The sequence below is a fragment of the Argiope bruennichi genome, chromosome 8, assembly GCF_947563725.1.
Source record: "Argiope bruennichi chromosome 8, qqArgBrue1.1, whole genome shotgun sequence".
NCBI lineage: Eukaryota > Metazoa > Arthropoda > Arachnida > Araneae > Araneidae > Argiope > Argiope bruennichi.
This window is the reverse complement of record NC_079158.1, coordinates 100,053,952-100,072,978: the sequence shown is the minus strand read 5'-3', so window position 1 is coordinate 100,072,978 and position 19,027 is coordinate 100,053,952. Positions and strand designations below refer to the sequence as shown.

General features: G+C 28.4%; 1 protein-coding gene across 1 annotated transcript in view; it reads left to right on the top strand.

Moving 5' to 3' along the window:
- Positions 1-81: 81 nt before the first annotated feature.
- The window catches only part of LOC129981322 (acyl-CoA-binding domain-containing protein 5-like), a 62,108-nt gene continuing 43,162 nt past the window's right edge, over positions 82-19,027 (top strand). Inside the window, exon 1 of the mRNA XM_056092113.1 lies at positions 82-303. Coding sequence (XP_055948088.1) covers positions 240-303 — 64 coding nt within the window. The 5' untranslated portion in view covers positions 82-239. The remainder of the gene's footprint in view (positions 304-19,027) is intronic.

Sequence of the window (19,027 nt, the reverse complement as noted above, 5' to 3'; positions counted from 1 at the left end):
TAAAATTAAAAAGTACATTGGCATTGATTATTGTTTCATAGTTACTTTTCTTTCACTGGCAACTTAGTTGTCACTGTTTAGTTCAGGTAGTGAGGAGAGAACAGATTTTGCGATCTGGTCATTATTGTAGTTTGTAGTCTGACAGCGCTAGAGGCCGTGTGAGCATCTATTCTGATGTTTTCATTTTGAGTAAAACAGTATGCGAAGGATTGCTTACATATATTTATTATAAAAATCAAATGGCTTCTGTGGAAGAAAAATTCAAGGCTGCCGTCGAAATTATAAAGGGTCTTCCAAAATCAGGTACGTCTTAAGATATATGTTTAATATTATTGCAGTTTTATCTTGTCTTAATTACTTTTTAATAAAAATAGTAACTCAAAAGTAAAATTGATTATTTGCAATAAATTTATCTGATTTTAGAACTTTACAACTTTTTAAAGTGTTGTAAAGATCATGTAAGGTTTTCAATGATCAGTTTGTAAAAATAATTTTACAGTTATTTTTCCCACCCTTCTGACAATTACAAATTAAATGACTAATTTTTTCAGAGTATTTAATACACACAAAGTTTTTATTCTAAAAATTAAATGTTCTGACATGGTATATCTAACTGTTTAGAAGTCTTTTATTCCATTTACTAAGTCAAGATATTAAGAAGAAATGTCTTGAAAATATTTTATTTGTTTATATCTGGCTGACTTTAAAATTTTGAATGAAATCTACAACTGTAAAGTAATTGTAATTAGTAAAATTTCTTAATTTCAACCATATTGTGATTTTTAGATAAGAATTGCTTTTAGAAAAAATACGATTTTAATAAATCAATGAAAAGAAAAATTATATATGTGTGTGTGTGTGTGTGCGACTCTCTAAAAATTTTGAAAAGGAGAAAATTATTCAACCAAATGCATTAACTTTTTTATTTATTATTTACAACAGATAAATAATCAATGCAACATTTAAAAAAATTACTAACTTATCATAAAAAGTCTCAATATTTAAAATTCATATTCTGTATATTTTATATAAGTTTTACTTACATCATTCTATATATTTGAAGCCTGATTTGCTATTTGGATTGATTTCCTTCCAGTATGGGCTATTTAATTGTAATCCAACTATAAATTTATACATTCCTCCACTCTTTTTTTTTAAGTATAAACAAATTCCTTCATCCACACTGTCATAAAATAAATTACATTAATAAAAGTGGAATTGATGAATAATTTGTATATTATAAAAATCCAAACAACTGAAGAAAGTAACTTTTTCTTGTTTGCTCCTATTTTTCTAGTCTTGTGCTCCTAAATTTTTTTATGTGGAGTTGGCAGCTCTGCATTTCTGAAAGAAAATGTATTTTAATCCTAATAACTAGGCCTCACATAACATTTTCTTACTCTAATAATCACTCTATAAATAATTCACTCTAAAATTTTGTTGCACATTCTACAGTTCTTTTAAAAATAAATTTAAACAAAGTTTTTTTAAAAGATATTTTATATATGAACATTAGATCTGTGGCTTTTATAATTGTGAATGCAGACTGTGTCCACACAGTCAATCATAAATGCTCTAAAAATTCAATTCCAAATGATAATATTTAAAAAATGGATTAATATTGTAACATGTAAAAACATTTGTAAAATTTTAACAATAAAAGCAATTATTTTTTGTGCCATGTTTGAGAGTGTACATTTCCAGAGTAGTGCTTTTTTTCAGAAATGAACTAAAATGACCAGGTATTAATCATGAATCTTTTTACATGCATTTTTTCTAGCTTTTAGAAAGATTCAGAACTAAGCTTTGCATTAGATCAAATAAAAAGTTATTATTATTTTTTGTGTGTGTATGATATTCTTCAATTAGGAAGCAGTTTTTTTAAACAAAATTTTATCATGAACATAGATATTTTAGAGCCGTGCAAAATTCAGATATTGTTTATAAACATAGAATATTTTGTAATTAGGAAATGCTTCCCTTATAATTGAATATTTTTTAACTTACAGAAGCTTTTATCTCTCTATTAAAATGATAGTAATCAGGAATACTGTCATTAACATTCAATTTAGATAAGGAGTCATTCTGTGCTTCCTTTAAAAAGAAATTGAAAATATATTTTCACAACTTTGCATTGTTTTTAACAATTTTTTGTATCTGAATTTTTAAAATAGCATGATAATTCAAAAAGATAAGCATAAATTTATTTTTTCCCAGTGCAATTTTTTCTTTCTTTTCTTTTTTTTTTTAAAGGACAAACTTCGAATCATTAATTTCCAGATTAACTTTTTATGGATAAAAAAAGAATTTTTAGAAAACAAGTGATTTAAAATAAACATTTGAGCTCCATTAATCATAAGAAATTTAAATAAAAGAATTCACAATGAAGAGTTATGTTGAATTACATAAAAGTGGCCATTTTTATTATCTTCTAATATCTATTTTAGTCACTTAAATTTTTTAAAGATTATGGCGAAATACGAATAAAACGAATACGAATTAAAAGCATATACACACGATTTGAAAAAAAAAAAAAAAAAAAATCGAAATTTTTGTCATCTATTGAGTAACAAATAAAACCTCTATCTGGGTCACTAATTGATTATTAAATGAAATCATTCTTCTAAATTTAAATTTTTTTTCGTGCTATAAATTGTTTACAGTCACTGAAATTTTGCACTCAACATCGGTTTGATATGTACTTCAAATTTATATATTTATAATGCCAGATCATGTATCTTTATATATTTTTTAAAAAAAGGGAGAAAATTGATAATTCATTTTCTTTTCCCCCATGAATGCTTATTAATCTAATTTTATATGTCGGCAGAATATTCGATTTAAAAAAAAATCAAAACGAGATAAATTCCAAAAACATTTCTGCCTGTGTTGCAATTTGTGCATCTCTTACTTAATAAATTTCTCAGTTTTCTCTGTTTTTAAGGTATTTAGTTTCGCCAAATGGTTTAAAAGTGATGCATAATTAACATTTCATAAGAATCTTTTCAACCTTTTAAAAATTCACTTTGGCTATTCTTGCAATAAGTATAAAACGATAATTGATAATAGAAGACTGATTTCTAAAATGATAAGAATTTTTGCATCAGCAAGCAAATTGCAAAAATGCAGCACTGCGTCCCATATTATCGAGAAGCATTTTATATTTCATGTAAATAATTTTTAATTTTTATTCGTGGATGACTGGGTGATTGAGCTGATTATTATTTTTTAGAAATAGATTCTACAGATTTTAACTAATATTCGTCATTTCCATTGATAAACATTTATTCATCCTTAATATTATTTTTTTATTGTCCTTGTATATAGTTGAAGTTCATGTATAAATTTCAGTTCTTTTAAGTTTTAAAATTTTTGTTCACTAGCAATCTAAGGCAAAAAGTATCTAAAAGCCATATCTGTCCTACAAATTTCATTTTCGATATTGCTCTAAAATTAAGCAAGCTCTGTATACATAGATTAATTCAGTAATAAAGCTATAATACAATATTGTTAGCGACGCAATAAATGTTAAACATTTTTTATGACATTGTGCGAAAAATAAGCGTATTTTAAAAGTGATTAATTTTTTCTTTGATTGAAACTTTTAGTCATATGGGTGATTCCAACTGCTTTAATCAAAAATATAACTGAATCCGCTCACTGTAATTGAACTGTATCCGCTCACTATTCAAGTTCATAATTTATAGAATTGTTGATAACGATAAGAATTATGATGTCCTTCGATGTGTTTACGTCTGGTGTATGTATTCTTTTATTAAATTAATACGTATCGCAATTAAAAGAAAGAAGAAAAATTTATTACACAGTAAAGAAAAAACGGTGCAAAAGAAATATATTTTAGTTTATAGAAGCATTTTTTTTTTTTTGTAGATGTGCAATGAAAATTTCATTATAGAAATGGAATAAGGATCGTAAATATCAATTCCTAATTCTGTAGAAATCTTCTCAGTCAGTTTCCATTTAATTATTGTGTTTGGTTTCACCTTTTCCTTTTATAAGTGTTCTTTTTTTTTTTTTTTTTTTTTTTTTAATTGAAAACTGTTTAAACCTTTGAATTTTTATGATTGAAATTCTTTTTCTTTTTGCATTTATTCTATCCTTTTGCTCTTCTTAATTCAGTGATTTTATGCCGATATAATTTATTATTCCACAGGTTCATAATTTCGAAAATATATTATTATCTTATACCTTTAAATGAACAATTCTTGTGTACTATATATAAAATTGTTTCGTGTATCTCAGAAACGGCTCTAACGATTTGGACCAAATTTTATTGTTAGATTTTCAGTTTGTCTTTCCTGAAAAAACGCGATTTTTGACACACAGGCGACAATTTTTTTTATAACTAAATATTGACCTGCATAAACATATCAGAGATGGAGTAGTTGTTCGGACTCCCATGCATTTTTTCTCATGTTCGATCCCACATTTGCAATTCAGTTAGATTTCGCTTATAACTTAATAGCTATAGAATAATATTTTATTTACAATTAAAAAAAAATTGCCGAACGAAGCTTGGATACTCTGGTACTCTTATTTATATGCACATATCAGTATTGTTACAAATTTTAATGAATGTTGCTTGTACAGAAAATGCGCTAATAAAATGGACGTATAATAAAGTAGTTTAAATGTAAAATCAAGAAAAACAGCAAACCATGAGACCTATTTTAAATGGATCTAAAGTAACAAAACGTATCAGTACAAATATGTCCAATTTAGGCTAGTCCATTCCCGGAAGAAAATTATAACTTAATTTCTGGTGGGTTATTTTATTTTTATTTGAATGCCAAATGTTTGCAGAAGTGGAGTTTCATTTCAATTTGAATATGCCAACTTTCAAAAATTCCATTTGAAAAACGCCACAATAGGCCAGTATTGGCTGTAGAACATATAATCGTCGTAACTTAAGATATTGCAGTATATTTTGTCCAGCTTTGCGTTTCCATGTTAAAGGAAATTATGTTCGAGTACTTCCTATGTTTCCATATCGCTTTGATTAAGCTTATCCGTACATCCTGTTTTAAATGAAGCTATCTCATTCTGGCTACAGTGTACTATAGCATTATGTTCCATACTGCTTAAGGATAATACAGAGGTTATTTACATATGAAATAATAGAATTTATGAATATGATAGAAGCTAATTAGTAAATGGACTAAATTCTGATAGTGGTGAATATAGTTTATAATGTTTGTTCACAATGGGATATTTATCTTTTCCTTTCCATGATATATATTATATCGTATATTGGTTTTAGGACTGCATTTCATCAATGTTGTTATTTATGGAAATATGTATTTGCTAATATGTATGTACGAATACACATACACTACTTACGGATTAAAGTGCTGTTTCTAGGTTTTTGCGAAATTCTTATTTCTGTAGGGATTTCTAATTATTCTTTTAAGCGTTAATTTCGTACTTATTATATCCATTTTGCTATAGACAATATATTTGCTGATTTTTTTTCAATGATAAAAATTGAACTTCTTGGTATGTCAAATAAAAAAAGATTCCAATCATGATTAATTCCTTAAATCCAAAAGATGTTTGACGAAATTTTAAACCACGCTTTGTAAATATCAGATATCCGAAGTCATTTGTTTAAATTTATCTATAACGCCGTTGATAAAAAGAGAAATTTTCATTAAAAAAATTCAGAATTGACCATGGTTAAAAATCTGAATAAATTCGGTAATCAACAAAGGAAATTAAATTATCTCATACCATTTTGTACTTAAAATGATGGAGTGTCTGCTGACTAATCTTAAGGCTTTAGGATCAATTCTAGTAAGTACATTGAACATCCCACCCATAATTGTACGACTTACATGAATCTTTACTAATTATTTTAAGAATGAAACCTATAAAATTCAAGATTTTATTCAGTTACGAACTTTTCTGTTTTAATGAATTTTTTTAACTTTATGCTTAATACTTACATGTGTTCTAAATTTAAAAAGATATAAATATTTGTTTCGAAGTATTTTCAGTTATTTTTCAATAAAGGAAAAACTAAATTGGGCTAAATAAATTGGTACCTGTAAAGAATGTTTTGTGCCAAGTTACAGCATCTGCAAATCACATTTTCCAAAAAAATAAATAACTTCTCCTTACCACAGTTTTAATATATTAAAAATAAACTATTTATTTATAATAATAATGGAAACGATTTGAATTTAGCCCAAGAATAAAAATACTGTTTAGAATTATTTTTAAATATCCTTCCCTCTATTTACAAGTAGAAAACACTGGTTAGGTTTCTACGTATTTCTTCTTTCTAATAACAGTATTTTTTAATGTGTTTTTTCTAGCTTAAAAAAATAATTTTTGTCAATAGTGGGACTTCTATTATTAACTCCAATCTTATATAACGAGTACGGTTTTTAACGAAAATCTTGCTATTATGAAATATTTGCAATGGGTAAACATTAAATACATAAATGAATGCGTTTGCGACAAGTAAAAATTATGTAAACTTTCGCTATAACGTTAGCAAGAGTATCAGGGAAAACATATTTTTCCTATTCCCTGTTCAATAACTGCGTAGGAGGACTAAAACCAGGCATTTTTTTTTATCCATTTTTTTTTTCTATTGAAAGTCTTATGGTATGCATTTTAATGACAATAGTTCTAAATATAAGATGATGAAGAGGCTAATGTGCCTATTTTAGATGCAATATTCTTTTTGGTGTATTTTATTCTATTATAATTTGCCTATGACTAGGTCTGTCATAACCCAACTAGGCATTGTCATTATAACGGGTTTGATTGCATGTTTATAGGATATATATATATTTTTCATTTTCTGAAGTATAATGTATCAATCAATTTTTAGACTGATGAAGTGTACAAATGGTATTGTACTTCTGTATCACAATCATTTCGTCACCACGTAATATATTTTAAATGCACCTCGCCGCTTTAATTTTGGAATTCATTACACTGGTACTGCAGGTAAAAGGTGTACGTGCGTGTGTGTAAAAAACATATTTTTAAGTAGTTTCGTGGCAGAAGAGGGAGAAGACATTGAATTTTTAACCTCGCTTTATTCTATCCCGGGAGGCATAATGTATGTACTAACAAGAAGCGAAGAGGTGTGTCAATCACAAAACAAGAGCGAAAATATAAAAGAGCGAACGAAATATTTATCCCAATGATTATATACTGTGAGATTCTGATAGGGACGATTTAGGCAAGGGAACTATAGGGATCTTTTAAAAGAATTTGTTTAGATCTACGAATTTTTATGCTTTCACTCGGCGTGTGGGAACTTGTCGATTTCAGCAATTTTACAGAGCTTCTGTTGCATTAATGAAATAAAAAAAAGGTGCATTTGGATCAGGAAATAAGAGAACATTTTAGAATGAAGTTAATATGGGCTTAATTAAGATAAAAATTAGGAAATTAATTAGGATTTAATTTAGATTTAGAGATATCATTACATATATAGTATGAGAATTCAGTTTCATCAAATAATTGCTATGTAAGTAGGCCTAAGTATATTAAATCCACCGAAATCAAATCTCTGTACTTTAGTGTGGCTTGGAAGTTTGAAGAAGTAATGATGTCTCAGATCTCATTCTAGCTATCTTACTTCGGCTCAAAATTGATATAAAAAAATAAGTTAAATTCCACTATCATCAGTGTTGTCTCGTATCGGAGATATATTAGTTTTAAAATTGATCGGCTGCTCTGAAAAATTATATATTTGTATTTGAAAGTTTTCCAAGGCTTCTCCTATTTCCTGTGCGATTCATTAGACGAACAATCAATTTTGCATTGTTGTTGTTGTATAAGAATACTGTCATTTCAAGATAGTAAACAATTGACTCCGATAAAAATAATTGGTTGATATGTATGAATGATACGTCTGTTGCATTCGTGATTATCATAATAAATGAGTTTCTGCCTTAGATTTTATCCTATTGCTTCTAGTGAGATATCATTCACTATCGCAATCAAGATAACATTGTAAAAGCACGTCATAGAGTAGACGATGCCTTAAATTCGAAAGATGTTACTTTAAATTAAATGAAAAATTTCAAGTTAATATTGTTTGTTAGAATGCAAACACCCAGTCTTCAGAATGTTTTCCTTTATACATATTATATTTTAACACATGGTTGCTTGTAAGCTATGAAATTTCATCTGGAATGAAGTCTGCATCTCCAGGTTGCGAATTTTCCGCAAACGATGAATATTATAAATAAAAAAAAACAGCCATTTGTCTTTATTTACCGGTTATATATATATATATATATATATATATATATATATATATATATATATATATATAAACCCTACAAAAGGGGAGCATTCGATGAAGGGATACAAGCTTCAACTCATGTTAAGATAATGCTTCAATGAACTTTTTTTTTCTCTACTTTTTTCAACGCCAAACTGGTTGCAAATCGAAAATCATTTGAACTTCTTTTACATTTAGTTTTCTAAATAACAAAGAATTAATTTTAGTTATGCCTGATAACTTTGTTTAACCCTTTAGGTGCTCATAAAGACTAAGCAGATTAGCTTCTGTCGGCGAAAAAATAAGAACAAAGTATTTTACGTAAAAGAAATAGATACATCATAAATGGGGAGAAGCCTGGAAAGTTTGCATTAATTGTGATAGTAATAGAAGGATTTTATTAGTAACAGCTTTCAAATCTGACTTCTGTTATAGTATTTTGATGGATGTCGTCCTATTTGAAAGCTTCAGAAAGACACAAGCTATTCGCATTCCTTCAGTAAAATCTTACCCATCTCCTGGGTTTTTTAGAACGGGAGAAACAAATTCATAGTCAGTCACATGCGTTTGGAATTCAGCTCCGATAAAGAAACCAGAAAATAGTCAGTTACTTTTCATATGTAAATTTTTTTTTTAATTGTGTATATAAAAAAATAAAAACAATATTAAGACACTGTGATTGTGTAAAATTATTGTGATTAAAATCTATCAGCTTTATCTGGTATTAATAAATTAAGTTTCCTGAACTAATACGTGATTGGTAATTGATTGATTATAGTTCTTTTGTATAATTAACCTTTATGTTCATTTTGTATAGTATACCATACACACAACTTTATAAAAATATACTACCACTATAAAATAATTTTAAGTTTTATATCATATCATATCACGATTTATTTATTTATTTTTTGATGTTTTTTATAGTGTAAAGAAGCTACCTATATACATTTTTTTTTTTGCTTTTCTTCAAAAAAGCAATCTTGCCACTATAAGGGTTAACATAGATTTTTTTTCGCCTAATGTTTTGTGAAAACAATTTTGTACACCCATTTTTGTCCAATTTACCAATTATTTCAATCTTGAATGTTTATAGCATATATTGATTCTATGCAATTTGCTGTTAATTCAAATTTTCTGAATTTCTTTATATTAATTATTGCATAGAATAATGCTGCCAATTTAAATAAGTGATGAGGTTAGATTCAACATCTAAACAAAGTTATATCCATTTTTAGAATTCTCATATCAGATTGGAATATTTCGATTAAAATCTGAAAAGTTGTTTTTCATCAAAGATTAAAATTAAAAAGATAATTAGTTTTTTAAAATATTTTTAAAAAATTCTATAAAAACTGTAATTTATTATAAGATAGAAAAAATCCTATGCGTAGAAAATTCTTGAGTTTATGTATTTGTATTCATGCATGTACGAAAATGCTTAATTTTTTTCGCTTAAGTGCTTAAAAAGTGCTTAATTTTTGCATCCATTTCACATTATAGACCTTGATCTCCGCAAACGAATTTGTACTATAAAATTTAATTTTTTATCTGTCGAAAAGAACAAGCATTTTTTATTTCAATTTAGGTCATAGCACTGAAGGAAAAATTGTGAAAAATTGTATTTGAAATTATTTTAAAATCTGAATGCGGTTGTTCAGTTCTTCATTTGGGCCATTTTATTTGGATTGTTTTCTGATACGTGAATACTTTTTGTAAATTGCTTGATGCTACAGGTATGATGCAGAAATTGTTCGAAGTTTTTTACAGGTCTCACCGGTGTGTTTAAAGCTACCAAATTTGACACATAATTGCTTCTCATTAAAGAAAAGGTATAATTTATATTCTTTATGAATTTTTAATTAAGAATTGTCTACCCGATTGAAAACGATTGAATGTTATCGTTAATTTAAATTTAAACGATTGAATGTTAGAAAACGATTGAATATTATCGTTTTTCCTTAATATTTTTGAAACAGAATATCGTAACACTATTTTTACACCACGCGTGAACACTATTTTTACATCACGTCAGTATTTCTTTTTAGTTATATTAATTTTATTTCCTTGCAGTTTTTACTTAAGTTCAATTAAATATTATTTAAGTTTAGTAAATTTTTGATAAAATTTTTCAAATAATTTGGTCTTAAAGGTTTTAGCGAAATATTTTTAAGCTTCAAATTTTGATCGATTTATCGAATATTGTATTGTACTGGTATTTTAGAAGCCTTATTTGTTCTGTTTATTTTACTCTGCATTTCCCTTATTTATTGTCAACTCTCCTGAAATTCTTAAAAAAAAATCTATATTCTTTGCTATTTCTTGCCTTTTAATATTGCAGCCTCATTTCTAACCTAAAATAATGCAAAAAGCAGCAATTTTTTTTAATAATAGTATTTTAAATATAAATCTTTTATAGATTCTCCCCAGTAAATATATCGTTTGCTTTCCTGAAATCCGCTTTGCTCATAATGATTTGTGTTAGGACAGGATGGCATTCTAATTGTGAAAAAAATCACGAAAAATATCTGAAACTTTAGTTGCTTTTTATCAGTAATTTTACGTTTTTCAAAAGAAAAAAAATGAATTGTGTTACCGTTTGTTATACATCTAATATTCCTACGATTCTTGTAGCTTATACTTAAAATATTTTTTAAAAATTAATTACATGTTTAAAAAATATTTATAAGGCAAAACAATTGGTCTCGTTGAAAAGATAACTTTTGAACGTAAAACATTTTTATATTGTGGTATTTTTAGAAGTTGTTGCAGGTAAACGCCGAAATTTTGCTTAATTTTTATTTGAATTCTAATTTTAAAAAATTTTAAAACGGTCCGATTTACATATTCCCACTCTCTAAAGTATACATGTGCCAAGTTTGATAAATCCAGGTCAACGGTTGAGCGCAAATACACACACAAACATACATTCGTTTCATTATAAAGATTTAAATTGCAACTTAAAAGAAATTTAATTCCATATTCTTTAAAATCATTTGAACTTCATCATTTACACAAGTAAAATCTGCACAAAGCTATTGGAAATGCGTTGTCAAAGATTCGGCAAATGAAGTTAAATACACATTTGAAAGCAGCTGTCTTTTACTTACTTTATCAGATACACACTTTCATCTTTATTATTAGAAGAGATTAAATTCTAAAAACAAATATTGATTTTACTCATTTTCTTGAGCGAATCTTGTATTTATTGTTACATTTTCGGTTTTCATTTGTTTTTATTATTTTTCTTTTCTATTTTTCATTTTGTATTAAACTCCCATTGTGATAAATAACTAAAAATTAATAAATAAGATTTTAAAATAATTTCAAATTGTACTGAAGTTCCGCATCGGAGTAAAACTCGGAACCGGATAGCAGTGCAATTGATTGCATCGGGCACTTATTATGGGATTTAAATATGCGAGATCAATCAAGTCCATCATATCTTGAATTAAGAGGCAATTTTTTGAAAGAAAAAGAAGAAACCGGAACTTACAAAAATAATGTTTGTCATGATAATCTTTTTAAATTGACGTTGGTGCAAATATCGCAACTTCAGTTTTTTTTTTTTTTTTTTTTATAGAAATTTTCTAAGATAAAATAGCAAAGTGATTTCTTATCGAAATTTACTTTTTATGCATTTGATTTCTTTAAAAAGCCGCTACTTCTTTTTCATAGTGGAAAACCCCTTGAGGAAACTTTTGATAATTCTTTATTTATGCTGGCGTGATGTCTGCTCAATCGCGGAATTCGGCACTTACTTCAAATTGGGGAAGCGTCAGATATAACAACGGAGATAATCGCTGAAATGCTTCAAATGCATTTAATGTTCGTAATCGAAATATTTTTGTCTGGCATCCATTTTATCTAATCTTTTAACAGTACTGACACATGCCTGTGTTACAGGTATTTGCCTGACAAGTGAAAATAGATAAAAACAAATCCATCGAGAACTGTGATGGACTCTAAATAAAACCCTGGAATGCATCCCCCTTTCAATACTCCCCCTTAAAAATTGTGAAATATGCATTCATTTTCGTGTCTTGGAACATCAAGATCTTTACCTGAGCCTAAACTCTGTGCATTGAGGCTGTAACACCAAATGTATGGTTATAAATTCATCTGTAGAAATATAAATGCGTGTGTTTATGTGCGTAAACATATTTTAACAATGCTTGACCGAAACGATGGAACTTTTGGTATTTTAACTTCGATTTATTTTAACCCGGTAGGCATAATTTATACAGAGGAAAAGTGGTAAGAAATACGTCGGTCTACATCGCGACGCAAGAGAAAAAGAGATGACGTCCCATGATGATTTTATTATGAGATTTTGATATGGATTTCTCTTACACGTGTCATCTTAGGAAAGGGAATCTTGAGTATTTTTAAAAGAATGTTGTAAGCGTTAGGGATTGTTATCCTTTAACGCGGAGCGTGTGGAAATGCCGTACTTATGTAGGTGAAAGAGAAAGATAGAGAAAGGAAAAGGTATAATGATGGTACAACAGACTTACGGTGTATCTGAAGATTGCAGCAGGTTAAATACTTGTAGATTTTTATGTGCGATATATTCTCATATGTTAAAAGGACTTGTTGATTCTTAGTATAAGAATCTAGTGTTGCACAATGAACAACTTAATGTATGTAATGGAAATTTGAATTTTTATTCCATTAAAACTTCCTTGCTATGCATTGACCATTAATTCAGAATATCGTTAGATCAAGTTTCAAAATTGCGTGCTTTTCTTATCCATTTCTTTATTGTTTATATTTTATTACATCTCTGTTCAAGAAAATAAATCTTGCAAATCAATCAATCGACTATTTTATTTTTTCAATTTGCATCTTTTCAAAAAGAAAAAGAATGTTTCAAATGAATAAAAACCATTTTTAAATTGGGGTTTAAAGGTTGTGTTATGGTCTAATTTATTTAACTCGACTTGTTTTATGTTATTAAAAATGAAATTGTATCCGATTTTTATTCGCTTCTTAGTATATCTGAGTTTTTGTATTAGTATATCTGAGTATATAATGAGTATATCTGAGTATTAGTATATCTATATTAGTATATTCGCTTCTTAGTATATCTGAAATTTTGTATACTTGTTACTTTTTCGTATACGAAGTATAGAGAAGGTGTAGTAATCGTCGAAAAATTCGAACTCAAAGTTTTGAAGAATCATAACGTTTTATACCTCCTTAAGTTCGGAAGACCATTTTTGGAAAATGTCCATCTGTTTGTCTGTGAAAAAAAAATTACTCAATAATACTTTGAGGTAGACGGGTGAAATTTGGTATACGATCTTAATACCAAATTTGTAGATTGATATCAAATTTTGAGCAAATTTCGTTCAGAGGAAGCCTGCCTGTCCATTTGTTCAAATATAAATTAACATGATAACTATAAAACGAAGAGGGCGAGATAGATAAAATTCGGTTCACAGATTTAACACCTATAGTGTAGATACCTTTTCAAATTTTGAACCAAATCCAACCAGAGGTTCACCGTCTATCGGTATGTACTTACAGAAACATGTATACGTGGTAACTCAAACAGAATGATTTTAATATATCAAATGGTAATGTATTTTGGTATATATGGTATGGTATTTTGTGACTGCAAGTGTAGTTTTATGTTCAATTTTTGTTTAAATTGGTTGCGAGAAACAAGTCTAAAATGCAAATTCGGATTTCGAATACTATTAACAGCATGCCATGGATTAATTGAGAAAGCATTCGCCATTAGATTCCGCACCATAGATTCAGCAAAAATGCTAAATTCTCGCCAAAGATTAATATTTCGTTACTGTTGTTCGTCAGTGCCATGCAAAGAATTCTTTGGGATAAAAACTTCTTTACTGAGCATGTGAGAAAGTTTTGGGAGGACCATTGCATCTGTTGTATTGTTGATGACAGCAAACTATTTTAATATTTTCAGAAACTAAGTATTAATTGATTAGTAAATACTATTGAATCTGAAGAATATGCATATCATGACTTCATAATAATTGTAACATTACATGATATATTAAGAATTAAATATAGAAAATTATTAACTAATAACAGTATGATTTTGAAGTCTGTATCAAATTAAATAACATTTGTTAATTATATTTGAGTCACTTGAGAAACATCTTACCGCGCGTTATTTCATCATGTGCATTGGCATTTTACTATATCTGTTATGAAAGGTACATTTGGACTTTTTAATTCTAATTTTTGGATGATCATCGCACAGACGATACTCACAAATACAAAATAACCCATGCTCTTATACCAAGAACATTAAAATAAGAATCGACAAAATGTTCCGTGCGAAACATGCTTCTGGAAAACCATTATGACTGGTCAACATCATCGAACGTTTGCCTTGCTTTGTCTCTGGCTCCACGATTCACTGTCACATGCACACTGTAGTTCCTTTAATCACCAGGTGACGTATTTGTTTTGACTTTGAGTTAATATTTACCGATCTTCTTTTAATTCAAAATTCATCATAAGAAAGATTCTCTTTATATTCTCACGATTGTCACCTGTGTAGACTAGTGATCTAAACCACTACGCTACTGTCTAATTGAAACAAAAAAATCTTTCATTTTTCTAAGCCCAGCTTAGAAAACTTAACGTTGTGATGCCAAAATATTGCTCAAAATAAAGAATCCGTGACATGAATAATGAAAATTATGGAGCTTTTCTAAGAACGAAGACATGATATCATCTTTGACTACAAATGACTTTAATGCCTTCATCAGCCGTTAAAACAATCATTGTGGACTTTTTTCCCAGTACACATCGTTATGTTAATCTCCTGTTTTTCTCTTCTTCATTCATTTTAACCATTTGTATCTTAGATTTTTTTTTTTTTCCGCTTAAAGTCTATTATGTAACTCTAAATCTTATCAGGTCAGTTCCTCCTGACAGTTTAGTAATCAAAATATTACTTTTATATTCATATAATAATTGTAAAATTGTAGATGTAACAATAATATACTTGCAGTTGAAATTATGATGAATTTGTGTATCTTTAATAAATAGAAATTAAGGTTTACGAATTTGCTTATGCCTTTTAATTCATTCTGCATGAACTTATTGGCCTTGAATCTTAAAGGAAAAGTTTTCTTACGGTTTATTTATCGATTCTCCTCTTTGTATCATGCTTCATTTGCTTTCTGATATATTTTCCTCTAAGTATTTATATTGACTTCTTAATGGCGAGCGCGTAGTTTTTCAAAAAGGAGATAAAAAGGGGGAAGAAAACAAAAAAGAAACAAAGAAACGTTGTTTCATAAAGCGCATAAAAAAAAAAAAAAAAAAAAAGGAGCACTTATCTCTAGTTAAATCAATTCTGTGGTTGTTTACAAACAAATCTCTAAAAATGTAACTAAAAAGAAGTGTCCAGAACATTTTTTTCTGTAGAGTTTTAATCTGAAGGTGACTTTCATTTTTTAATCGTTTTGAAGAGATAATAAATTTGTTACAACAGAATCGCTAAAGAGAGCTCTAATAGGGGATTTCTTTGATTTATTTATTAATCTCTTCGTTTCCGAATTTCTTTATCTATGTATGTATAAATTGTAACTTTAAATATCTAATATGCTAATCTAGTTTTTATCCAATCTTGTTGAAACGCCACAGACTTGCTCTTCAAATGGAAGTCCATTATCATCTTTTCAAAGCCCAACAGTTTATTTCTAATTAACTTTTTATTTTAACTAAGAAAGTTTTTTGTATTAAGGAATTTTTATTCGAAAATATTACCTCGTAAAAATAATTTTTACACTATCTTAAAATTAAAAAAAAAACACATCTTATTAATTAATATTGTTTTCAATTTCGTACAATTTTTTCTTCCATTTTAAGACTTTTTAAAAAAAATATAATTTGATATAAATCTGTTATTTTTTTTATTCCCATGATTAAATTGAAACTAATTCCATTATTCTATCAAATTATTAAATCAGATACTTCTGTCAATGTAAAAAATTATTTAAAAACTTTTTTCTTTTGACTTTAAAATAGAAGTGAGCGGGCATCCTGGCACAGGGGAACTGCGTCTTCTCCGTGATCTGGGTGTCCCGGTTCAGGCATGGTTGTTCTTCATCTGTGTTCTGTCTATGAGGTGTGTGAATGTGCCCCCTGTAAAAAGGGGTTGTGCAAGCGAATGTGACGCATAAGTAGCTAAGACGTACTCTTGGCCCTAGATGGCGCTATTGAAAAACGAGAGACGCTCTCTCGGCTTAAAATCGCTGACTTAGTCAGCGGGCTTATCTATAGCAAGTGCCATAAGAAACAACTACAAACAGAAGTGAAATTATCACTTTCGCTATTATTTGACAATATATATAAACTTTTAAAATTTATTATTATTGTTGTTGTTGTTGTTTGCTAATATTCCGGAAAGACAAGCTGGTTGTTAAAGACTCGAGTTTCTTATAAATGTTTTCCATATATCGTTGCTGTTATAAAAACTTCACAATGCTGAACTTAAGAAGTTTTGTGAAATAATCTAGAGCCGTTAGTGACTTATGGTATTTTGTGGCAGCATACAATAGTGTCATATACCACATACTACAACTTGAGGGCAAATTTAGCTAATATGTGCTATTTTGCATGTATAAAATGTTCCCTAGATTTGATATAATGATAATATTTAAGTGAAATTTTATTTTTATAGAAGGGAAACAAATATTGCCTTTTTACGTTTTTTTGATCCAACCTGCCAGATTTGAAAGCTCGCTGATTATTTTGATAATTTTTAGAAGGAATTATTAGTTTGTTTTTAATATTACCTTTTAAATATTTAAGAGAAATGTATCATTTTTCGTACTTCTCACACAGAATATATAAATAAATAACTACTATAAAAATGAATTGATATAGTACGTTAAGAGTGTAAAATGGACCGGCAAAATTTTTAAAGGCTGTGTCTGAAAACAGGGCTATAACCGCCGAAAGCAAGTTGGATTTCGGTAAAATAAATGAGGTAATAGTATTTTTTTTTTTTGTCTAAATCTCAAGTTAGTCAGTCAATGAATGGTTTATTTTAGTCTCTGATATTCTTTTGTCTGTATTCATATGGTATCTCTTAATTTGATCTAACTAACTCCGCCTAACTTTTCTGGTGAAGACTTTTTCTTTTTTTAAATCTTTCAGTGAATGAAAAGATCTAATCCCAAGAAGGATAAAATTAATGCATAGTTTTCTATCTGAAAACAATGCAGCGTCTCCTGTTATTATGAGAAATGTAGACATTATTTTCTTTCATTTTCTAATATATTGTAATAGTAATCTTATGATGATAGCGTATAGTCAGTCAGAGAATTCTCTATTGATATTTTATCGGAATAGAAAAATTTCGAGTATTGTGTAGTGTCGTTGTAAGATAAATTTATAAAAGTGATTTCCAATAATTCTTTGAACAATTCCTTTGTTTAATAACGATTTCGACCGTGTCTGAATTACATTATTACATTCAAATACTATTATTTTGTCCCACTTTTCCGCATTTATTGCTTCCTTGGACGTGATGAGCACTGTTTATTATTATGAAGTTGTACGAAAAATTCAAGATAAACTCGAAAAAGGATTAGATCTGGCAACCGATCTGGCGTTTTGTGTTCCACTGATTTAGCTGTTTGATTGTAGGCAAGTCCAATCCTGGTCAGCATGCGCAATATCCTTATCTTCGGAGCACTAATATTTTATTAGTGTTGGTAAATTAAGAAAGTCTTGAATCATATCCTTCATTGGCAAAAACTTTTGGAAGTCTAAGTAAGAAATTGTTTCGACAAATCTGAAAATCTTGCAGTAATAAAATAAATAAATAAAAACGTATACAATAAAATTCAGATTCTACATAATAAAATTTTGGGTATCCTGAAAAATGCGCCATAGTCCATAAAAAAATGTCACAAATAACATCTAACATATTGATGTAATTAAAGATTATATTTAAAAGCTATGTGAGTACTTCGTCAACTGAAGCAAGAGTCATTCTAATCCAATAATCAGTTGCCGAACATTCTTCACCCACAATAAAATGAAACATGCATTCCCATAAAGTGTCCCTTTCACTTAAATCACTGTAATTTGTGACAGTCTGAGCTGATTTCTTTTTTATACAGCAACTGGAAAATTAGTCAAAGCTTTTCCAATTTAATCCTAAGCTTTTTAAGTTGCTTCTATATTTGTAAAATTCTCTTTAGCTAAATGTCTAAGCAGGGCCTGACTAAGGCTGGGGTATTCGTTGCAGTTGCCCCGGGCCCCCATATCAGAGGGGGCCCTCAATTCAAATAGTAAGTTTATTTTACGTTTCCTTCCTCAATGAACTTTTTTTAAACAAAATATCAGTATAGTGTAAAATCCGTCAGTTTTATGTTAGCTTCTTCATTAATCGTATGAACACTTCATTAATCGTATGAACACTTCATTAATCGTATGAACACAGACACACACACACAAAAATCTATATTTCGTAAAATCTATGGCTTTCTAGGGTGGAATTCAGCTAAATTTTAACAATTACGCTGGACAAATTTGGTCAATCAAAAGCCTGTATTTTTGAATACATATATATATAGAAAATAGTATTTTTAAATATTATATTAGAAAGCTTTCTAATATAAATCTTGCCATAGCATTTTGTCAGATTGCATTTTAAATTCAATGGTTAAATGTGGTTCTTCGAGTTAAGACTAAGAGTGTTTTAAGTTTAAATGTGTGATCTGATTCGATCAATTTCCTTATCGAAGA